At 39.4% G+C, this 26039-nt stretch overlaps 1 protein-coding gene across 1 annotated transcript; it reads right to left on the bottom strand.

Annotated features, from left to right (window-relative positions):
* Nucleotides 1–4887: 4887 nt before the first annotated feature.
* Nucleotides 4888–23718, bottom strand: tmem170b (transmembrane protein 170B). Its single transcript, XM_026910717.3, has 3 exons — nucleotides 23400–23718; nucleotides 11483–11653; nucleotides 4888–9890 (listed from the first exon to the last, which is right to left on the bottom strand). The coding sequence occupies exons 1-3, from the start codon at nucleotides 23572–23574 to the stop codon at nucleotides 9760–9762; spliced, it is 477 nt and encodes a 158-aa protein (XP_026766518.1). The 5' UTR covers nucleotides 23575–23718; the 3' UTR covers nucleotides 4888–9759.
* Between the last annotated feature and the right edge of the window lie 2321 nt (nucleotides 23719–26039).

Below are 26039 nucleotides of genomic sequence, written 5' to 3'. Positions count from 1 at the left end.
TGAGCAATGCTCAAGGACTTAACATTCCTGGTAAGGTCACATTCTGGTCATTAAAGATGGCCATTACACACCTCATAGGTGAAAACAGACAAAGAAAACAGATTTATATGTTTAGGCTATTTATTTAAACGCTTACAGTTTTACAGTGTTGGGATTATGAGGATTATATCTGCAAACAAATAAATGTGACCCAATGTGGGTATCTTAAAAAGGACACTCTTTTCCATTCTTTTTTTTTTTGAGGAAGTTGATTAAAGAAGACACTAATTATAGTGCTCTGATCTCTGATATGCTCTGATCCTTTATTTCTTATTCATTTGGTTAAATCTGCATTGTCAAATGAGTGTGTGTTGATGTACACCTTGGTACAGTTGATTATGCTGTTAGAACAGACCTCTAAGCCAAGCTGTTTGGGAGCAGAGCATCTTCAACAAGCACTTACAGAGCCTTGCCCTTACTGCATCATAATGTCAGAAGTGACATATGAAACAGGCTTTGCAGGCTCTAGCAATAGTGAAATACTGCACTGATTATTAATTATCCTTCTCTCACACTGCATTCTTGCATCAGGGAGTAAAAGGAACAACAGACACGACTGTTTAGCCCCCTTGCTACGCATTGCACCACCATGCATGATTTGATCAGGCTAATTTAATGCTAATCATTTCTTCCTGTCAGCACCAACGCCCTTGTGTCATCTACTTGTCTCACGACATTTTATCATGTGATTGGATCATGTTACCGCTAGGTCAATGGATCGCACTCAGCTACATAATTCTAGCTAGAAGATTAGATTTTTGTTTAAATTAAATTTAGTGAAACAGTGAAATCACATTTTGATGAGTAAGTACATATTTTAATGTAAACTATAGACATTGTAGACAAAGTGGTCATTTTCTCTTAAATCTGACTGACCACATATTCCCTTTTTTCAGTGTAATAATAATAAATAATAAAAAATAAGTGATAATTCTCCCTCTTTATGATGCTATTTATTTTCTGAAGTGCACCAGTCCCTCACATGATGCTGCCACCCCCATGCTTCACGGTGGAGATTAAAAGAACACCTTTTTTTCCTCCACGCATAGTGTTGATCATTACAGCCAAACTGTTACTTGTTTTTTCATTTGACCAGAACTCACTCCTCCAAAAGGCTACTCCAAAAATCTCTTCATCACGGTGATCACCTGCAACCTTCATTCTAGCTTATTTGTGCTGATCTTGGAGTACAGGCTTCTTCTGCATGACAGTTTTCAGGCTTGGATTTTCCCACGGTATCAAGGTCAAAAGGCACTGGCTCTAAAGGTAGGCCCTTTTACAGCCACAGGTGCACTCCCAATTAACGCCTAATTATGGTAATCGGCCAATCAGAAGCTTCTAAAGATCTGGAATATTCCAGACTATTTAAAGAGACTTGGTGTATGTAAGCTTTTGACAAACTGGAATTCTGATATAGTGAATTAAAACTGAAATCAACCTGTCTCTTATCGATTGTTTTAAAATTATCTCTAATGCCCAAGCTGACTTGCCAAAATGAATGTATATTAACATGAAATGTGCAGAGTTGTGAAAAAACTGAGATTGAATATCTTTAGCCTGGGTATATGAAACTTTAACTCAACTCTATATTCATACATTTATATTACGTGAAATAGAACCAACTAAATTAGAAAATACCATAGGCAGGTACAAACAAAAATAAACAAAAATATAATACCTACTGAGACGAATAAGCTTGCACAAGCAGGGAGAAGTTCATTAACATGATGTGATTATTTTGTATGATTTGTTGGTTAGTAATTTGCTCCAGTAGCCTGACCTCTACACTGCCTTACTTAGCTCCATAATAAAACCATATTTATACCATATTTCTGTACAAACTGGCCTGAAATTCACAAAATCAATATACTATTATTTATAGAGCCACCATGTGCCCAGGGCAGTATACCTCTGGGTCTCCAAAATTAATCATTTAATTAATTTTTTTAAATAATAACTTGTATGTTTATTGTGTCATTCTTAACACTGTAACAAACTCAAAACTAAAGTAAATCTGATAAAATATGTTAATAGGCGGCTATAGTTAGTATAACTATAAACAACAGTTCCCTCGTATGATAAAATAAGATAAGATAAACTTTATTGATCCCACAGTGGGGAAATTCACTTATCACAGCAGCTCACAGACAGTTAAAGTGCAGAAAGAAAGAAAAGGAAGGAAGAAAGAAAAGTTAAAACTATAACTATATATACACCCTTAGGAATAATAAAATAAATAAAATTATATAAAATTTATAAAATATTGCACATATGAACATCAGGTATATGAAACTTTTGAACTCAACTCTATATTCATACGTTTATATTTTGTGAAATAGAACCAACTAAATTAGAAATGGGGATGACATTGTTGTTTTGAAAGATAGTTCCCAAATATATTTGATAGCAGATAGTGGCATTGTGTTACACCACTACAGTACACACACACACACATACACACACACACACACACACACACACAGTGGCTTCATGGTCTCAGCTGTTTGATTATATTCCTCCTAGGTGACGCTACTGTCCTGATCATAATCTCCATAGGCCTGTGTTTACACTAATGATCACCGCACTCTTTACAATGCTGAAATTCTGTAGGTCAGTAAACAGAGCAGAGGCATCAACACAGGAAGCTCTGCCCAGAGTCCTTTAGAGTCAGGCCTCATAGAAACGAATGCTTTTATTAGACAAATGGAGTGAAAATAGATTGAGTGCCTCAGCAGACTCAAGTGAATGCCCCACTCAAAAAACGAGTTTTTAAATCATTGTTTAATGGTCTATCAACATTGCCAGCGATCCACACGTATCCCGGGCCTGTCTCCACACTACTGAATAAACTATTCTAATGAAGAAGTCCTACAGCATGCAGAGCATGACCTGGAAGCTGTATAAATAGCTGCCTTGTCCCCCGCCTCTCCAAAAGGCTCCAGGGTGGTGTCTCCTTCAGGGACTCAGATCCGGAGATTCCATGGGCCAGGAGGGCATGCCATGCTACCGCGCACGTCCACTTAGGCTATGAGAAAAGGTTATTCAGGGTTTTACAGAACGTACAAAAACAAACATGCAAAGCTGTCTAGCCGCAGCTCAAAAGCAATTAGTATGATGTAAATAAAAGATTTTTAGTACATAATCCATGAAAAGATGTCTGTCAGACATTAATGGGATGTCTAGATTGGGGGTAAAAGTTTTTAATATATATTTAAAGACATATAAACATAAAGACTATTAAGGTTGGTTGCAAGAATTCAAATTTAATATGGACCAAAAGGTATGTTTAAATGCCAGATCAAAGCTGATGTGGACTGGTCGAAAATAACACTTTATGGACCTGTTTACATCGAGCCAGACTCAGTAACAGATTTAACTGGTAGTAGACTGGTCTGTCAGGCTTTCAGAGCTGTACTGAGGTGCTAAACCACTGAGATTTGAAAACCTAAACACTAAAGGATTTTGAAATCAGACAAATTCAACAAGCAAGTAGTGGAAAGATGCAAAAACGGATTTCTCTGTTTTTCTGGTGTTCGTAAGTACTCAGGCTGTAGTGTTTTTCAAAAAGCTGTAGTATGTTTATTACATCATTAGGGACCCCACAAACCTGTATTACAAAATAACCAAAAATAAACTTTGCATACTTGGTCCCTAAAGCTTAGGCAGCACTTCCACTGAGGAGAGACAACAGGATGGAAGGTGTCAGACTGAGCCGCGAGGAAAAACACAGCCAGTGCTGCTTTAGTTTTAAGATAAAACTTGCTACATGCGCTCTTTTTCTAAAGTAATCATTAGTAATCTCCTTCCATGGTTTAAACTCAGTGTTGTGGCAAACAATTCTCTAAAATTTCAACTCAATAATAACAGATTAAATAGCTTGTGTATGTAAATGACCACAGGATGGTTACATTGGTTATGTTTTATTACAAAACGATTTATTTTTTATTTCAAATGTCTGCAGATTATTTACAGAAAAGCTATTGTACAATAATAGGCAAGTTATAAACCCCAGCTGTCTGCTGATACAAAATTAAAAAAGAACCTTATCATACACTATCTACATGTGCCACTTCTTATGTACAGAGTTGGCTGAGGAGGATTGTCCGAAATCCTTTCCAGTTTGCTTTCTGCGTGTAGTCACAGAGCTTAAAGACGTATAAGACACTTGTATTCTTGTGTAGATCAAACTGGTACAACAGTTCACAAGAGAAACAAATTAACGGACTGAATCTGGGAGAATACTGACTGTATGACCTTCTCAATAGTTCAGTACACTCAGTGTTAATCCGTCTTCATACAGGAGTGATTCAAAAAAAAATCTAGGCAAGTAATTTCCTAATAACCTCCATTGTAGTCAATCAGGTGAGATGTGTTTGGCGTCTGATGTTTGCTGATTCTGAGCTGGAGGTAGGAGAATAAGGTGGTTAAGAAGGCTGTCTCACCTAAAATATTTTCTGTAAACACACTTCAACTTGCGTCATAGAAAAATTAATGTTATGAAGCTGATAATGTCTTTATATGACTTAAAATTGTAAATACAGCAGGTTTGTGGTGATTTGGGCAGAAAGAATGTTTACAGAAAGAATGTTATGTGAGTAAAAAAGTAAGGTTCAGACACAAGACATGTCTTGGCTGATCAACCACATTTGGGTTATAGAAAATTGTGCAAATTTGATTTTATATCAAAATATCTATTTACTGATCAGAGAATAGCTTCATTTTTTGTACTTTAGTCTACTAGTAAATGTGACTGTCTCTTTCTGTCTGTGGCAATAATTTACCAATTTCTATTCGAGGCCTTCATATATATATATATATATATATATATATATATATATATATATATATATATATATATATACATCCGGGAACACTACATGGGCTCGCATACTTACGTTTATAAAAGAAAAGGCAGCGGTAGTCCCTGTATTTAAAAATTGTTTTGATCACATTCCAAAATGAGCTGAACTTGAGCCTTATGCAGATCACTTAAAAGCTTTAAACAACAGAATACTGATTCAGATCTTTCTGACTAAGTATATGTTTAGAAAATCAATAAGATGAAACAAGCAGTTCAGATAAACATGTTATAATAAATAACCTCCATACATTCACAACCACAAACATTCATATAACTGCAGAGAAACGATGTTAAAGTCACTGCTTCATTCTCACGCTCACAAAATCACATGTTCACTGACACACAGCAGGACAGAAAAGTCCAGCCAGGCTCGTGCTTCCTAAACCAGACACACAACATAAACCCTTCATCATATGTAATGTTACTGTAGATAAGGAAGAATTCTAAACATTTTACTTTTATATCAGTAAGCAGTGAAAAGAATTTGTAATTAAGTATAATTAGGTATTATAATAAAGTTCTTAAAGAGGGGCAGTTTAAGCTGAACTAAAGCATAATGTGTCACTGGTCAACGTGTGAACTACAGGCAACGCAATCAAGGACATCATTTCTCTCTCTCTCTCTCTCTCTCTCTCTCTCTCTCTCCTGCTCGGTATTCCACCTCAGCTTCATAACCTTCTCCTCTATTTACATCACACTGGCGCTCTCTAGTGGACAAATCTGCTACTGAAGGTGAACAATGACAATTACATAAGATAATAATAATAATATATTTCATAATAATTTAGAATCTGTAGGGTCTTTCACAGTAACAATCAAAAACAAGGAGGAAAAATCTGCAAATTAACAATTGAACAAGCAAAATTTCTTAGAAAGAGTTACACAGAGGTACAGACATGATACAACAGGAGAATGAGTACAAATGGCTATAGCTGAACATTTAGAGAATACTTTAGCTTAAAGAAAGACTAATGACTGGAGATAATCATCTCTACCTGTAAATCTGAAGCAGGAATCGCTTTATTTTTATTTTTAGAAAATTATAAATTGGTACAAAGCGTTTCCTGTGCTGCAGCTTTGTTTGCTCTGATTAACCTGCATGTCTGTAATAATATGGAATAAAAAAGGAACTTGTGGTGACCGGGATTTTTCTATGGCAGTCCTTTTAGAGCTTAGAGTGCAGCCATTATACTACTAAAATACTGAACAAATATACAGAAAGATACTGTACCTCTTATTCCTTTAAAAAAAAAAAGTTAAATATAGATAGGATTTATTTAAATTAAATTTTGAATTAAAATAGCTGATAAATAAACCGTTAATCTAATTCCTTCTACGCAAAATAGCAGCAAAGTGGAGCTGTAAACAATGTCACAATGTAAAAAAAAAAAGTATTAGTAATACAAACGATACACAAACGATTTTAAATTACAGAACTGCTCTAATAAAACTAGGTTTGAGTTACTGACATGTCTTGTAGTACCTGAAACACTAGATGGTACAATAAAGTGGTTTCATTCTGAATGTGTGAGAGAGCCATGATTAAATCTGAGATACTGTGATTGCTCATTGTCACATTCAAGTCTGTCCTTTCACCCAAACTAGCAAGGCAGTTCCCGTGCTCATGACTGACTTTCCTCTCAATCCCCTTTTAGATGAGATACAAAAAAAAAAACACGCCAAAAACATCACAATTGTTCTTAATGCATTAAGAATATGCTACTTTTTTATGGGATGAAATGAGAGTCAACAGACTCTGACCCTGAATGCTTGGGTGGAAAAAACTCTGTAAATTTGTAAAGCTGTAATTACAGTAAGTACCAGAGGCTTTCGAGAAAAACTGCTCCTCTTCTGGTTTAGCTAAAAGGTTGAGCCGTGGCGTTAGACGTACGATCTAAATCTAAATCCTCATCTGCCCCATGGAATGAATTTTAAATCTAAATTCAAATGGTCTTGTAGACTGTAGCTTTCTACCTGAATTGTTTATCCTGAATTTTTGACAGCTTGATGTTTTTATGTGAAATGTCGTTCCCTGAATTTGTACACTTTTTTCCGAGCATTAAAGCATCCATGTTTTTTTGCCAGGCATTTCAGGTTCAGGTTCTGCTGCCTCTGATTTCATTCCATCCTTTTTGCACTGGCCCCGAGCAGCAGTGCTGCACACAGGGAAGGCAAAATCAGCAGTGCAGTTTTCAAGGTCATTAAAGCTGTATTGGAAAAGCACTAAAGGAAGGAACAGCCATTTTGCCGCCAGCATTTCCAGGACCAATGACCTCCTTAGAAAAGAAGTAAATAGTGAAAGTTATGATATTCAGGTGTGTGGGGGATGAATTCACATCCATCTGTGTATAAAAAGTGTACAGTAATCTACAGGAACCAGCAGTAGTGCACCAAATTCCCACTTTTCCCTATAAACCAAGTGTGGTTAAGGCTTGAGGTAAAAAAAATGAAAGCAAGTCTACATGCAACATAGCCTCATGGGATACATATACGGTAAAGGTAATTAAAACCTATACTGAAAAAACACAAAGATTTCACACAAACACAACAACAGTGTATAACAACAGCAGATAACTCCGACAGTGTTAGAACTGATGCTGGAGATTCAGTAATAACGCCACTGAAGGAGCTAAACAGATCATTTCTGGTTAGAGCTGTTTAAAAAACGATTAAGTAGCATTTTGACTGTAAGTCATTTTACTAGTTATAGGGGACGTCAATACACTGGAAATAAAAAGTAAAGTGAAAGCTCAACCAAGAGACAAAGACAATGTGTCTAGACATGTCATCATCATTCACTCTAAAAATTTCAAATCACTTTATTTGTCCATAATAAATAATTAAATATGTTTAATCAGTTAATTTGTTAAATACAGTCATGTTAAAAAAATAAGTACACCCCATGGAAAGTATTGGCTTTTTTTTGACATATTTGGACAAGCAAACATGAAATCATCTTTGAAACAGTGCCTATTAATAAAGCTGATATACTTGAACAAAACCACAAGGAACATTAGCTTTTTCAATCATATATTCAACAGAAATATCAATAGATGGGATATTCTTCTGTGTATAAAAAGTAAGTACACCCTTGGCCTCAGAAGCTAGTGTTGCCCCCTTTAGCAGTAATAACTTGTAGGCGTTTTGCGTAATTGCTCACCCGACATCGGCTTGCTCGAATTTTTGACCGCTTTTCCATGTGATATTCTTTCAGTCACAAGATGTTTGAGGGTTTTCTTGCATGTTCTGCTCGTTTCAAATCCCCCCACAACATTTCAATGGGATTGGAATCCGTACTATGACTAGGCCATTCCATAACCCTTTAATTCTTCTTTTTGAGCCATTGCTTGGTGGATTTGTTAGTGTGCTTAGTATCATTATCCTGTTGAAAGGTCCACTTCTGGTTCACTTCTGGCCTCACATTATCTTCAAGCACTCTTGGATATGATGCAGAATTCATAGTTGAATCAATGAATGAAGCTGTCCAGTCCCTGAGGCAGCAAAGCAACCCAAACCACCACCGCGCTTCACAGTTGGTATGAGGTGCTTCTCCTGAAAAGCTGTATTTTGTCTGCTGTTACTGTGGCAAACAACTCTATCTTTGATTCGTCTGTCCAGAGCACATTATTCCAAAAGGCCTGGTCTTTGCCTATATGCTCAATGGCAAACTGTAGTCTTGCTCTAATGTTCTTTTTAGACAGCAAAGGCTTTTTCCTTTCACACGTCCCATGCAGGTCAAATTTGTGCAATCGCTTTCTGATTGTAGAAGCAGGCACTTTGACATCAACAGTTGCAAGACTTACTAGCAGATCCTGTGATGAAATTTTGGGGTTCTTGGAGACTTCTTTTTGTATCAGATGGTCTGCTCTCGGGCTGCATTAGCTATGACTCACTTTTTCCATGTGACTGATCTGTTTTTTTGTTAATTTAAATTGTGAAAATTACTATGAAATGTCAATATTATGTGTCATTTGATAGAGTGAACTTTATTAATAGACACTGTTTCAAATATGATTATTCAAAAATCAAATGTTTGTCCAAATATGTCAAAAAAGCCAACAATTTCCATGGGGTGTACTTATTATTTCACATGAGTGTAATTATTCAGTAATCTGGATTAACTGTGAGTCCTTACAGTAAATTGTGGTGGATTTTGTACAAGATCACAGCGGTATCCCAGAATCCTGCACAGATGCACCTGTTAACATTCAGAAAGTGCAAAGCATAAGCCATTGATTCTTAAGGAAATTTATACAGTATTTACTGTTAATAGAGTGAATCCATACCGATATACTGCTAGAAATGGAAACATCCCACAGATAGAAATGGTTAAATATATTCAGTTAATTTATTGTGGTAAGTGTAGTTGGCTTATGGTGTAACCTCTCGCTGGTCCTCAGGTGCTAGCTCTGGTTTTACGGTGGCTGAGCGCTGAACAAGCCCATGCAATACACAACTAACAGAAGACACTTTCCAGAAGTGCAATGGACAAACATAAGGACAAACTTCCAAAGACAGTCAGTTTAGCTTTCCATTATCTGTTCCCTGTAAGTCATCAGTGCAGCTGTAAGTGGGCAGCGACCAACCAAGTGCAGTTTTTGATCCAGAGAGACTTGAACCACTTGATTTTCTGAGCGCTGCCTGTTCACAGGCTTGGCTGGAGGTCCATCTGCTCATTGCAGTGGAACCTAAAACACCTTTCTTAGCATTCGTTGTGGCCTGAACTGCCAACCATAAAGCAGCTAAACCATTTACCTCCAGCAACCAAGCCACATCCAGAACCCATAGATCCATCCTTTGTGTCTCGACCCGCCTCTTACACCAGCTGGATGTGACAGTCACTGGACCACCATGTCCAGTCAAAGAGTGGCCAGGATGCGGGAGAAGGAGATTAGGATAGTGAGAGTGGTCTGGCCCACCCCGAACACCAGAGCCTCCAGAGGAGCCATGTCCTTTCCTGCGACCCGGTACACCCAGGCCACCACTGCACCTGAGACGAACAGGACACAGTCAGAAAAGGATGTTTAAGTGAGAATAAAATTAAAATGACGAAAATATTTGACCGACTGATTCCTTCCTGAATATGTGAATCCACGTTACATTTAAGAATGTATTGATATAAAGTCTATATATCATAATATTTTCACAATACTTGTTTAAAAATACCTCACATGTATCAGGTAGAATTTCCACCAAAAAAAAGCTCAGGACTCTCTCCACATACATACATAATCACATACATAATCCCTTCTGGCACATTAAGCGTTAGATTAGTGTTAGATTTGTTTACTTCACTTCACTGCACTGCACTGTACTGTGCCTATTGTCCTGTTTTAGGAAATTTGTACTTGACTTGGCTGTTGTTGTAAGTAGTATTTGATTTAAACTCTTAAATGCTAATAGGGTTAGCAGCAAAGGTATAGGAAAACTAAGAGTAGAAACTACAATCAACAGTTCTCTGGGAGCTTGATGGCAAATGCTCTTCGGCAGCCCAGTTTTTAGAGCCAGAAGATTTGTAGGTAAATTCCAGGTAAGTGCTTAAGCTAAGCCATGTTGAAATTGACAGAGTAGCTGAAAAGCACTTAGGGTGTTAAGTTGCTGATATTCCTCTATGTTCAAACTCACTGACAATTTATCAGATTCAGACAAATTGATCTGACTTCAGGGCCTGCGACTGGGATCCAAAGACACCACACTAGTGTCAGTCTGTCCTTCTTATCAATCTGAACATGTCCATGCACTAATTTATCTTAATGCACATTTTATAAGACTGACTACTTAAAGAAACATACCATTAGTAAGTATTAAGTACTTCCACCATCTGCTGAAGTTCTGAGGTGCTTTTCTGCTCACCAGAGTGATTATTTGAGTTACCGTAGACTCCTCTGATCTCTCATCAACATGGCGTTTCAGCCTGCAGACCTTCTGCTTACAGAATGTTTTTTGTTTTTTGCACCATTCTGTGTAAACTCTAGAGACTGTTGTGTGTGAAAATCCCAGGAGATCAGCAGTTTCTGAAACACTCAAACCAGCCCATCTGCACCAACATCCATGCCACAATCAAACTCACTCAAACTCACGATCTTTTTCCCAATTCTGATGTTTTGACCTGTATCTGCATTATTCTATGCTTACTAATCAATAATAAATAGTAACATTTCATTTAACATCACCTACCCTGTGTGTGTGTGTGTGTGTGTGTGTGTGTGTGTGTGTGTGTGTGATATCTACAAATGTGACGACTGTAATCAAAATCTGAGTTCAATCAGCAGAGAGAAAGTAAGAGATAATATAACTGTAGGGAGAAACAGCAGAAATAAAGAAAATGTGACATGGGGAGAGAGAGAGAGAGAGAGAGAAACAAGGACAAGAAGTTCCCACTCACTCATTCCTCTCATGTCAGTAACACAGACGAAAAAAAAAGGTTAAAAAAAGGATGTGACCTGGTGATGACCTCTCCAATGTTCAGCAGAAATGAATGTCAGATGGATGTGTCAAAACAGAGCAAGACTGTGCCTGGCAAGTGCCAAAAACTAAACCAGAGAAAGAGGGGTGGATGAAAGGAAGGGTGCAAGTACTCACTGGTGAGGACGCCTCCGATAATCGAGGCGAGAAAGCCCACACTGATCAGCACCAGGGTGATGAGGCGGCCGCGCTTGTGCCTCTGCAGCATCACACACATGAGCAGCCCCACGGCTCCGTGTACAAACAGTGATGAGAAGAGACACCACAGGAACACCCAGTACCACATCTCTGCAACAGACACACCTTCAGCTTAACACAACCTCATGCAAGGTCAGGCATTTCCATCAGCACTGTGGAACATCTTGAACAGTTCCATGCAGAAGCACCAGCAGTTACTCTGATTAATCAACTTATGAAAAGCATTTTATCCTGTCTGTAGGAGATGATTGGAGGTTCCTTTAAAAAGGACAGTCGGCACATGATCGTGCATGATTTTAAAGTTTTTAAGTGTCATTTCTTAAATAACTAGAGGATGATAATTGAATACACAAAATAATTCTCTCTGTCTGAAAGAGACATTTGTCTGAACTGTCCTGTTTCTGCTGAAACTTTGTGTAATAGGCTTTTTAACTTTCATCTTTTTTAACTTTAACTTTTTGAGTAAAAAATAAATAAATAAATAAATAACTTTTTATATTCATGTAATCCACATCACTTCCATCCATTCATCCATCCATTTTCTGTACTGCTTATCCTACACAGGGTCGTGCGGGGCCCGGAGCCTCTCCCGGGGCCTCGGGCACCACTAAGCCACCATGCTTTACTTTACTCTACTTATTTGATAATTAATTTAATATATTTAGTAGAATAAACCTGTTTCATGGACTTGCGTAATTTATTTCATTTACAGACTTTACAAAAAGTCTCTGAAACTTCTGAAGGTTTTTGAATGTAATATTGCTGCCTGACTTTTTAAAGGAGATATGTTCTTTTTACAGTGTATTCCCTCTTGTTTTCCTCTAATTCTCTGTCTCTCTCTGACTGTGGGCTTTCTGAGACATGCTTTAGAACCCCCTATTCTCAGTGAACGCAGTCCGGTTTCTGTGAGTCCACACTGGACAAGGAGAGAATTCCAATCTTCTGGACAGTAGCAGACTGTTAGACCCAGAGCCAGACTGATCCACAACACTCTGATGAAGGATCAGTAACTGTGTTCATGAAGCCATCTCTGCTCAGATGATCTGGCTCTGCTGTCTGTGCTACTCGGCATACACACCATAATAACATGTTAATATCAAGGACTTAATAAGGAGTAGGGCCACCCTTTTCTTCCAGCTTTAAACCTGTAATACTGCAATACTGTTCTACAAGTTCTGAAATATTCCAGTTTTAAGGGATGAAGGAAGTAGATATAAGTTTTGTGTTTGCTTAGCAGCTGTTGTTGTGAGTAGTCTGTTGTAGCTGTTATCTGTTGCATTCTCCATGTTCTATTCTTCTCTTGTACCTAGCCCTTGTTTCAGCAGCCTTTGATCCTTGCTTTAACTGTGTTTTTTAGTTTATGTTTTGTTTAACAAATAGAAAATCCTGCATTTGCATCCATCTCTCAAATCATTATACTGGCTGTACATTGTGGCTTCAAAGCATCTTTTTCCTTCCTCTAAAACATAAATCTCCCCAGATGAAGGAAATATTATATGAGTTAAAAATGTACTGTTTTCCATTGCTCAAGGTTTGAGGTTTTGTGCCACTTTTACAATTTCAATCTATCCACTGAAATTAACAACATAGTATCCTTCAAATCAACAAAGAATCAGATGAAAGTGGAATCGTATTTCTATGACATTGTGTTGTGAAGTTATTGTTGTAAACGGATGTCCAACTACAGCGTCTGCGTGGCATACACCAAAACAGCTGTGAAAGTAGCTGAGACTGTCCTCTATCACTGTGCTAAATTTCTCTCTCTCTCACACACACACACACACACACACACACACACTTGTGAGGACCTTCCATACACATAATTATTAATGAGGCTAATTAAAGCTATGCCTAAACCTAAAGCTTTCCTCACAAGGAAATGGAAGGAAATATTTAGGCTTTTTAGTGTTTTAAAATAAAAACCGCAGTGAACCAAGAGAACCCAGAGGAGCGAGACACGATGACCAGACATGAGCAGTGGGAGTTATGGCCAAAAAATTTATGACAGTAATTCAGAGTTCACACTGTAATAATATCACTGTGTAAAAGTATTTTTGGTAAGGGTTTTTTTTTCTTAGAATAAATTTAATTCAATTAAAACTTCACTATCACAAAGCCCAGTGAAGCCCATAAACACTACACACATTCTTGCAGGTTGGTGAAGTCAGGGAGTAAGACACTGAAACAGAAAGGGAAGACTCAAAATCTCAGCACAGACAGAGGTACCGACACTTTCATCAATCTCTCTGTAGAGACATCAGGAGGGCGAGGCATCACAATGCATCAGCCTCAGTGCCAGCCTGTGTCAGCCTCAGTGCCAGCCTGTGTCAGCCTCAGTGCCACGCTTGCACCACACAGCCCTGTCTCACATCTCTGATGACTGAGTTACACCAGAGGAGTGCGGTGTCTCTGCCCTTCAGCTAATACAACAGTAGGCAAAGGAAACCACACATCAGCTCTGTAGCACAGAAGGAAAAGAGACACTTTGCTACAACAGGACTGTCTTCTTGTGCTGTTAATTTACAGGGAAGATTAAAGATAGAATAGCACAAAAACAGCATAAAGGATCTCTCCATACTGTTATCTTTAGAGTCAAACTATAAGAGACATATAGAGACAACTGCTGTGTCTTGAGATGTAAGGGGAAAAAATCACAGATGTATCAAGACTTAGTTCAGCCTGAAAAGAACATATACAACAACAATCACAGCTGTGTTCCTCATTAACATAAAAATCTTCATTAACATAAAAATAAAAAAAAAACAAAAAAAAAAGTGAATTTAGCACCAGGCTAATAAATTTGATCAAAACATTAATTTATATGTATATTTAGAACCAGCCATCCAAGAGGAGTTAACCCTTTAAAAATCAGGTCTCTGAGTACAGTGGACTTTTATATATAGATGTTAAAGTCTAAACACCAAACAAAATGCTTCCTTTAAAGCAGACCAGATGAGTGACTCCTGCCCAGGCACAGAAACAAAAAACAATTAAAGCAAAATTTGACACATATGCCAAGGAATAGAAGTCCAAATTCCAAAGTGTCTGGAAGGAGTAGGAGAAGGAGACTATCAGAGGAACCGGTACTGCCTGAGACTCTGGAATACATTCTGAATTAGAGAGGATTTCCATCTCCGTCACACACTCCCACACAGGCAGGCATCTGTTCACGTGTAAAACACAGACAAATGTATCTTGTGAGTTTCTTTGACAGCTTGTCCATCTGCATGGGATTAACACAGCTCTTTTGTCATTGAACCTTGTGCATTTGACCAGTCCATGAATGGCATCTGTAAGCAACATGGACCAACGCCTTGTCCACAAAGCCACTTGACATACAAGATGATAAATCTTTATTTCACACATTTCCAGCATTTTATTCTTTTGGCAAGTCAATTAGGGCATCTACCTTGTTGACATCGAAGTTAAATTTAAAATAATCAATTAGAGACAGACTGATTTCAGTTTTAATTCACAATATCAGAATTGGTTGGTCAAAATCTTACATACACCAAGTTGACTGTCTCTTTAAATAGTCTGGAAGATTCCAGACCTTTAGAAGCTTTTGATTGGCCAATTGTCGTAGGCGTTAATTGGGAGTGCACCTGTGGCTGTAAAAGGGCCTACTTTTAGAGCCAGTTCCTTTCTGACCTTGATACCATGGGAAAAATCCAAGCAACTCAGCCAAGACCTCAGAAAATAAATCGTGGACCTCCACAAGTCCAGTTCTTCCTTAGGAGCAATTTCCAAACAATTGAAGATACCACGGCCATCTGTATAAACAACTGTATTCAAATATAAAAATCTAGAAAGACGCACAAACTCTCAGGAATGAATGAACTTTGGTCTGAAAGGTTCAACTGAACCCCAAGACAACAACAAAGGAACTGGCGAAGAAGTCAGAGGCCTCAGGTACCAAAGTATGTCTTTACCATTAAGAGAGTCCTAGATCACCACGGCCTGAAAACTGTCACACAAGAAGAAGCTCCTTCTCCAAAAAAGCCAGACTGAAATTTGCAGGTGATCACCCAGACAGAGACCTAGCCTTTTGGAGAAGTCATTTCTGGTCAAATGAAACAAAAATTTAATTCAATTCAATTTTATTTAGCACTTTTAACAATAGACACTGTCACAAAGCAGCTTTACAGAAATAAATACATTCAGGATATAAATTGTAAATATGTGAATTTATTCCTAATGAGCAAGCCACAGGTGATAGTGGTGAAGAAAAACTCCTTGAGACGATATGAGGAAGAAACCTTGAGAGGAACCAGATTCAAAAGGAACCCGGCTTCATCTGGGTGATAACTGATAGTGCGGTTATAAATAAATCCCTTCTATTATTTTGTACTATATGGACAATAGTATATCTCAGTATAATTTAACTGTTTGGCCGTAATGAGCAGCAATAAGTATGGAGGAAAAAGGGTCAGGCTTTTAATCTGAAGAACACCATCCCAACTGTGAAGCACGGGGGTGGCAGCATCATGTTGGGGGGGGGGGGGGTTTGCTGAAAAATCATGTCTTAGTAAGAACAACAAACCCCAAGTGTTTCATTCAAGCTAAGCAATTAAACGACAACGCCACCAAATACTAACAAAGTGTATGTAAATTTTTGACCCACTGATATAGTAAATATTTGTAAATGGTGATTTCTCTTCTCATACTAAGGTAAAGTTTGGTGTCCCACAAGGCTCTGTTTTAGGCCCACTGCTCTTTTCTCTATATATGCTACCTCTGGGTAAAATTATCCATAAACATGGTATTAGCTTCCACTGTTACGCTGATGACACACAGTTGTATGTTTCAGCAAAGCCAGATGACAGACACCAGCTTAATAAAGTTGAGGAATGTGTAAAAGACATTAGAAACTGGATGCTTATTAACTTTCTCTTACTTAATTCTGGCAAGACAGAAGAACTTGTACTAGGACCACATGCAGCTAGAAGTAAGCTTTCTGATTACATAATAACTCTGGATGGTCTTTCTGTTTCATCATGTGCAGCAGTAAAAGACCTTGGTGTGATTATTGACTCCAGTCTTTCTTTTGAAGCTCATGTAGATAATATCACTAGGATTGCTTTCTTTCATCTCAGAAATATTGCTAAGATAAGAAATATATTGTCACTACACGATGCAGAAAAATTAGTTCATGCATTTGTTACCTCTAGGTTGGATTATTGTAATGCCTTACTGTCTGGATGTTTCAGTAGGAGCATAAACAAGCTCCAGTTAGTCCAGAATGCAGCAGCGAGAGTCCTTACTAGAACCAGAAGATATGACCACATCACCCCTATCTTATCCACACTGCACTGGCTCCCAATCAAATTTCACACTGATTATAAAATACTACTATTGACCTATAAAGCACTAAATGGTCTCGCGCCACAGTGCCTGAGTGAACTTTTGGTCTTTTATGATCCTTCACACCTACATAGATCAAAAGGTGCAGGCTATTTGTTGGTACCTCGAATAGTGCATGCTACAGCTGGGGGTAGAGCTTTCTCTTACAAAGCCCCACAGTTATGGAACAGCCTTCCACTTAGTGTTCGGGGCTCAGACACAGTCTCAGTGTTTAAGTCGAGGCTGAAAACATATTTGTTTAGTCAAGCCTTTAGTGAATAGTTTTTTCTTAGGTAAAGGAGCAGGTCTGGAGGGTTTCACAGGCATAGAGTGTTGTGGTGAACTGGGATGTTTGGATGCTGTCACCCCCCCACTCTCACACGTTCACTCAGGTGTGTTGATGGTGGAGTGGCTGCTGCTTTACGTCCCAGGACTAGCTCATGTCTGTGTTAGCTTCTGGCTCTCCCTTTTAGTTATGCTGTCATAGCTAGTTTTGCCGGAGTCCCTGCTTGCACTTTGCTTTTACAGCTATAGGAACTCTTTAAAATCGATATGACCCTGATGCACATATTGAAGATCCATTCACACTCAGTACTACTGTCTGACTTTATACTATACATACTATGGAAGAGTAATGACCCATAATCCACACTATCCACACTATCACCTAAAAGACGATGGATATCCTTTTGAGTCCGTTTCCTCTCAAGGTTTCTTCCTCATACTGTCTAAATTTAAATCTATATCCGGATTTCTGTAAAGCTGCTTTGTGTCAATGTCCACTGTTAAAAGTGCTATATAAATATAATATAATTGAATTAGTATAACATTTACAATGTAACTATTTCAGATTATCCTTAATATAATAACATACAATAATTTTGCCATTGCAAGTACAATTCATAATTAAATACTGATCTGTTCTTGTTTAACAGAAGAACATATAGACGAGTGAACAGCAACTTTATCTCAGAGACGGCAATTTGCTGGTTGTGTGCCAGTGTTATAGCTATCAGAGGCAAATCTGTGTTTGATCAAAAGTGCTGCCTGCCTATAAGCTTTACTGAGGTCATTTTCAACACAAACCTCAAAACAGTCTCTACAGAAAAGCAGAAAAGCTTTAACTATTTGTCTTGAAAAAGGTTTTATATTACTGCTCACACAAACTCCTACCCCTGGCTCTGCTGTGTTATCTGAGCAGCATACTGAGCTTTACAGTTTCTATGTTTGCATAAAAAAGCAGAAGGAAGTGAGTTTGCCATGTGGGCTTATTAAAAAAAAAAAAAAAACAGGAAATACCATTTCCTTGAGCAGAAGTGTCTGATATCTCACTGAGCACTGTGTTAGTATGACCTTACATGAGTCCTCACAGCTTAAATACAACAGCTGCTCTTTAATCACCACTGTCTGTGATTACAATAACAAATATTTAACTTGCACGGTATTGTTATTTGATACTTCATATTCTTTACATATCATGAATAGTATTGATAAATGAATATATAGAACAAATTAGGTGAAAATAATAATCTGTCTTTATAACAATATCTGCACAATCATAAGCCTGTCCATTTATCAAGGACAGACTGATTAGGGTCTCATTATATTGGCCCTATATTTGGAGACAATTCTAAAGTTTTGTCTATTCTATGCTTCGAGGGTTTTGCCCTCCGTAATTCAGACACAACCTTCTCAATATGCTTACAGTATTGCTGTGTAAAATCCCACATGTGTGTTTAGGGTTCTATAAACAACATATTATTTATCATTTCATAAATTAGTTTAGAACAAAAAGCATTAGATGACCTGTAACATTACAGTACTACTGTTAGTGATGTGCTTTTAAAACAGACAAATTACTCTGTCCATCTACCTCCATTAGTTCCTCGACAACATCGAGTGACTCTTACTCAGTGGAACAACAAAAGTCAAGAAAACAATATGACAAACATTTAAAGAATATGAATTTACAAGTCCTCAATTATAAATCCAGAATAAAAAATGTAGAGTGATCACTGTATGGAGTTCATAACGTTCATTTGCCCAAAAAGTTTGGGAATCAATGGTATAGATAATAACAACAGAAAGCATCTCTAGGGGCAGTGTGTTTTGAAGAATGAGCACAATACGTAAATTCTGAGAAAGAGTCTGTCTACATTATCCTGATAAAGTTATGAGTAATACTATTTAACAACTAACTATGTTTACAAAGATGATCATATTTCATATTTCATAGTCATTCATTCCTTCATTCATCTTCAGTAACTGCTGAGGCAGGTTGGAGCTGTCAGGTAGCCGCCCATTTTCCATCCTCTAAGAATTTAATTCTTTAATGTAGAATTATGTTGGTTAATGTTACCCTATATGAAAATACAGATTAAACAGAATTAAGGTGTCAGAATGTATGGATAACTGCTGTGTTTACAGCTTCAACCTCAGCCGTCCCAACACTGCACTTCATCTGCATTTCAAACATGACAACATCCAACGCATGAGAGACACACAATCACAGGGATCTAAAGAAGCGCACTGCAAAAATCTTAGCAAGCGAAGATATCTTGAGTAAAGTTATCTATTGTTTCTCTTCAAGAGATTATTATACATCAATTAAGCCTATTTCTAGACATTTTTAATAATTGCAAGGTTAAAATGGTCAGAATAATTGGCAGATAATTTTGCTTCTTTCTAGAAATAAACAATTGAAATAAGCTAAACAGAAAAAGACCATTTCAAGCTTGAAATAAGTAAAATATCTAGAAATAAGCTTAAATAATCTTATATCTGCTTTAAAACAAACTAAAAAGGAGAAATAAATTCAAGACATTTGTACTCAGATATTTTTTTGCAGTAGAGTGCTGTAAACGCAGCCTGTAATGTGTTGTTTGTTAATATCCTCCCACCTGTACACCAGTCTCTAGTACCATGATGTAAAATACTACATTCTACAGAATATAAATGGAAAACAGCAATAAATTATCTACAGCTTTTAATGGAGTGTTTGTGGTGAATGTGACTAAACTACCTGGTGCTGCATTTTTGCTGTTTTGGCTCACACTGGATTTAAAATTGAACAATGTCTAGAGTCTTATTTTTTGCAGCAATCACATGCAATCACATCATCAGTAAAGATGACCATGTCTTATACACATACCACTCACTGAGAGGTGTCTTCCAGAGCAGAAGCAGCGGTGCAGGTAAATATTCCCCTACGCTGTTCACAAGCCTCCGTCTCATAATCGTGCAGGCGTTTATGCACTCTAGTAAACTGTATCCTGAGCTTTCTGATCTTGAGTTTCATCAGCGTTTTGTATCTTGTGGTTAAACTCTCTGGGTTCAGGCTGGTGTGCTGTATCATGCAATATATATTACATATACTATATATGGAACTGTATAGAGAGATACATCAACAAAAACTGTCACTGTGCAATTACTAGGACTGCACTGCACGCACAGAGAAATACATCACCAGTATCACATCTGCACCTGTATATGACTTTTGTTAGCTATCCATATGCTAAACATCTAATATACCTTCCATCTTCACTGAAAAGAGTGAGAGTGGAAGCAGGACCCCAGCTGTTCGTGTTAGGTGATGCTGCATCAGATTCCACTCAGAAACATTTGCTTTCATGTATCTGACAACTCTCGGTCAGATCAAACACTTACTCTAACCAGGCGAATGTACAGGATTAATCTCCACTTGTGTACAGCAAAGTGTGTGTCTATGGCATGTTTTCTGCAGTGAAGAATAGGGGACTCGAGAGGAGGCTGGCAGTAATTACTAATGCTTATTCACAGTGTTGCCAAACTGGGCGGTTCCCTGCTCAGTCTGGATATTTTTATCATGAAAATGTAGCTTTACTCTGTGCTACACTAGTAAGGGAGAAAGGGACCATACGTCTTCTATTGAACTCTCTCCTCTCACAACTTCATATCCTACATCCATCTAATTCCAATTCAACAGTGCTGAAGGCTTATAGTTTACTACATTATTAAACAGAAGTAAGAGGGCTGTGTGCTGCGTGTATACATTCTACAGCAGACTTATATATATTCATTCATCACCATGTGGTTAACACCGTGCAAGAACGAAAACCACTCAGGGACACTTACCTACTGCATGTTAAAAGAACATGTAACTGAGATATGTCCTGTGCCGTGCTGTACACTGCTACTGGGAACGAATAAACCTCTAGTGGATGTGCCTGTGCTCGCAGAGAGACATGCAGCAGGACACATGCAGCAAGAGACATGCAGCAGGACACATGCAGCAGGAGATATGAGGTAGGACACATGTAGCAGGAGATATCAAGCAGGGTACATGCAGCAGGAGATATGAAGTAGGACACAAGTAGCAGGAGATATAAAGCAGGAGACATGCAGCAGGAGATATGTAGCAGGATATATAAAGCAGGACACATGTAGCAGGAGACATGAAGCAGGAGACATGAAGCAGGAGATATGAAGCAGGACACATGCAGCAGGAGATATAAAGCAGGAGATATACAACCGGAGATATGAAGCAGGAGACATGAAGCAGGACACATGAAGCAGGAGATATGAAGCAGGAGATATAAAACAGGAGACATGCAGCAGGAGACATGAAGGAGGAGACATGAAGGAGGAGACATGTAGCAGGAGATATGAAACAGGACACATGAAGCAGGAGATATGAAGCAGGAGACATGCAGCAGGAGATATACAGCAGGAAATATGAAGCAGGACACATGAAGCAGGAGATATGCAGCAGGAGATATGAAGCAGGAGACATGAAGCAGGACACATGAAGCAGGACACATGAAGCAGGAGATATGCAGCAGGAGATATGAAGCAGGAGACATGTAGCAGGAGATATGCAGCAGGAGATATGAAGCAGGAGATATGCAGCAGGAGATATGCAGCAGGAGATATGAAGCAGGAGATATGAAGCAGGAGACATGCAGCAGGAGATATGCAGCAGGAGATATGAAGCAGGAGATATACAGCAGGAGATATGCAGCAGGAGATATGAAGCAGGAGACATGTAGCAGGAGATATACAGCAGGAGATATGAAGCAGGAGACATGCAGCAGAAGATATGAAGCAGGAGATATGAAGCAGGAGACATGTAGCAGGAGATATACAGCAGGAGATATGAAGCAGGAGACATGCAGCAGGAGATATGAAGCAGGAGATATGAAGCAGGAGACATGAAGCAGGAGATATGCAGCAGGAGACATGAAGCAGGAGACATGAAGCAGGAGACATGCAGCAGGAGACATGCAGCAGGAGACATGAAGCAGGAGACATGCAGCAGGAGACATGAAGCAGGAGACATGCAGCAGGAGACATGAAGCAGGAGATATGCAGCAGGAGATATGAAGCAGGAGATATGAAGCTGGAGACATGAAGCAGGAGATATGCAGCAGGAGATATGAAGCAGGAGACATGAAGCAGGAGATATGAAGCAGGAGACATGCAGCAGGAGACATGAAGCAGGAGATATGCAGCAGGAGATATGAAGCAGGAGATATGAAGCTGGAGACATGAAGCAGGAGATATGCAGCAGGAGATATGAAGCAGGAGACATGAAGCAGGAGATATGAAGCAGGAGACATGCAGCAGGAGATATGAAGCAGGAGACATGAAGCAGGAGATATAAAACAGGAGACATGCAGCAGGAGACATGAAGCAGGAGATATGCAGCAGGAGATATGAAGCAGGAGATATGAAGCAGGAGATATGAAGCAGGAGATATGAAGCAGGAGATATAAAACAGGAGACATGCAGCAGGAGACATGAAGCAGGAGACATGAAGCAGGAGATATGAAGCTGGAGACATGAAGCAGGAGATATGCAGCAGGAGATATGAAGCAGGAGACATGAAGCAGGAGATATGAAGCAGGAGACATGCAGCAGGAGACATGAAGCAGGAGATATGCAGCAGGAGATATGAAGCAGGAGATATGAAGCTGGAGACATGAAGCAGGAGATATGCAGCAGGAGATATGAAGCAGGAGACATGAAGCAGGAGATATGAAGCAGGAGACATGCAGCAGGAGATATGAAGCAGGAGACATGAAGCAGGAGATATAAAACAGGAGACATGCAGCAGGAGATATGAAGCAGGAGATATGCAGCAGGAGATATGAAGCAGGAGACATGAAGCAGGAGATATGAAGCAGGAGACATGAAGCAGGAGATATGAAGCAGGAGATATGAAGCAGGAGATATAAAACAGGAGACATGCAGCAGGAGACATGAAGGAGGAGACATGAAGCAGGAGATATGCAGCAGGAGATATGAAGCAGGAGATATGAAGCAGGAGCTTCTCGGACATAAAATTCCATTTAAAAATGGATGCGCGCGTGCAGCTGCGCATGTCCCGCTTCATAAACCGGCACTGGCTTCACGCGCTGGAGAGGAGACTGTCTGAATGGGCAGATGGAGGGATGGATGTGTAGATGGAAGGAACGCATGCTGAGCGCCTTTATTTTTTGTCAATGCCACGTACCTGTGAAGTGCTGCAGTGTGGGCACGGTGCCTTGTACCCACAGACTCAGCACGCGCTGCACGGACAGATTAATGGAATAATCCTTGCTCATGGTTCCGCCGCCGACACCCGGGCTCGCGCCCCTCTTTGTCAAACGGCTGAACGTGGCTTTGGATGGAGGAGACGGGCCTGACATGGGGAGGTCTACCCCCCTCTTTTACCAGCGACGCCCTTGCTCGGGCTCACGGTGTCCGGTCGCGGCGGAGAAGGACCGTTAGCTCGTCTCTTCATAGCGGACAGTAACGGCGGCTGCTCGGGGGCCATGTTGGCTGCGTCCCTCAGCCTGAGCGCATCAGCGCGCTTAAAGGCGCAGCGCACATTAAAGCGGAGCACGTGATAAAACTGCCGCTGCTAGTAAACAATAAACTGTTAAATGTTACGAATTAAATATGAAAGACAGGAGAGTTTTAAGGGAAGATTGAAGACTACAGCTAGCTAATCTGAGCCGCTCTCAGGTAAACCCCGAACTGCCCTCAGGTAAACCCCTAGCCACTCTCAGGTAAACCCCAAACAGCCCTCAGGTAAACCCCTAGCCGCTCTCAGGTAAACCCCGAACTGCCCTCAGGTAAACCCCTAGCCACTCTCAGGTAAACCCCAAACAGCCCTCAGGTAAACCCCTAGCCACTCTCAGGTAAACCCCGAACTGCCCTCAGGTAAACCCCTAGCCGCTCTCAGGTAAACCCCAAACAGCCCTCAGGTAAACCCCGAACTGCCCTCAGGTAAACCCCTAGCCGCTCTCAGGTAAACCCCTAGCCGCTCTCAGGTAAACCCCGAACTGCCCTCAGGTAAACCCCGAACAGCCCTCAGGTAAACCCCGAACAGCCCTCAGGTAAACCCCTAGCCGCTCTCAGGTAAACCCCTAGCCGCTCTCAGGTAAACCCCTAGCCGCTCTCAGGTAAACGGCGAGCCACTCTCAGGTAAACGGCGAGCCGCTCTCAGGTAAACCATCATCTCCATCACACATCCACACATACTCCATCATCTCCACCTAATCCACACATACTCCATCATCTCCACCACACATCCACACATACTCCATCATCTCCACCTAATCCACACATACTCCATCATCTCCACCACACATCCACACATACTCCATCATCTCCACCTAATCCACACATACTCCATCATCTGTCCATCAAGCTCTTTGAGCACCATGGCTTCAGCAGTTGGATGAAACCGAGAAGTGATTTTAAGAGGGGTGTGTAAACTTTTTATATCCAGTGTAGTAAATTGTTGTTCAGTATATTTTATTTCGAATTAGTACATTCTTTCTACTGTTTTCAGAAACACAACTAAAAATATGTTTCATTACAACCTTTTCATCAACAGGCCCCCAAATTTGATGAGAAGGAATGAGCAATGGAGACTACAGGGATTGACCAGGTTCACTCGTCTGGCTGAGGAGGAAAGCACTGGTGTTATTTTCCCCAGTTTTTTCCACCGGTCCCTTGAAAGAAGAGCAGCTCCATATGTTCTTCCCATTCACTGTACAGCAGTGATTTAGGACAGGAGTCTGAACCTGGTTGAAATGATGAAGGGGGACCTGTATGTGCTCCACCAGCAGTTCCCTCAGGTGGAGATCATCCTCTCTGCCATCACACACTGACACCACTGGGGCTCGTCCAATCCAGGTAAAATCGAGAAAGGGTGAACGTTGTGATGGCTGCCTTTGGCTTATGTTTCTCAGGGTTATAGTACATCACTCACATACGACTTGACAGTCCTGGCCTAGTTTTGTGTGAGGGACTTCATTTCACCCCTAAGAGACATTATATAATGTTTCCTGTATATTTCCTAAGGGAAATACAGCAGTCCAGAGTTTTAAACCTTACGTGTTGTCCTTTTTGTACTTTTTATACATTTATATTATTTTATAATGTTGGTAACTATTAAAGGTTGTTTTTTATTAACCACAGTCATTCCACTGTATTGACTATTTGTTAGTTTATTATCAATAAGGGCATTATGACCATACTTTAAAGTTCTTGCAATGAGGACATCCAAATAGTCTCTTTTGCAGATTTCAATCTATTACCATCAAAACCCCAAACTGATTAACCTCTTAAACTGATAATCAGCTTCCCCTGGGAAATAATCTGCACACCTGTAGGGTCACTATCATTATTTCTGCAAATAAATAGCTCAAAGCAAGGATGCGGAAGTCGGGTGCTGAGGGTGCTGCAGCTCCCCCGACTTTCAGGATGCCTTTAACTGCAACTCCTAACATAATAATATATAGCTAAGCAAATAAAGAAGTAAACAAACTTTGAAATGGAGTATTTTCAGTAGTGTCTGAGTTTGTATCTGGTATATTCCTCATACCACAGCAATTTGCCAACAATTAAACATTTTAATTTATTAATGAAGGCCACAATTTTTAACTGTTTAATGTTACGCAATATCTGCGAGACTCGAGTCTTCACAGAGGACTTTGCTGTTTTTTTGGGTTTTTTTTACATGACAAGCTGTGTTTTTTTGTCTCATTAACTTCAAGAGAGAAAAAAGACTGTTTATAGCTGCTATAACGTGAGTGAGAACATGGAATAACTTCGGAATTGATAATGTCAGAAAATTACACTTGAGACTCCTGAAATTAAA

Source organism: Pangasianodon hypophthalmus, chromosome 23, assembly GCF_027358585.1.
Source record: "Pangasianodon hypophthalmus isolate fPanHyp1 chromosome 23, fPanHyp1.pri, whole genome shotgun sequence".
Taxonomy (NCBI): Eukaryota; Metazoa; Chordata; class Actinopteri; order Siluriformes; family Pangasiidae; genus Pangasianodon; species Pangasianodon hypophthalmus.
Note: the sequence above shows the minus strand (reverse complement) of the source record. Positions and strands in the feature narration are given on the sequence as shown.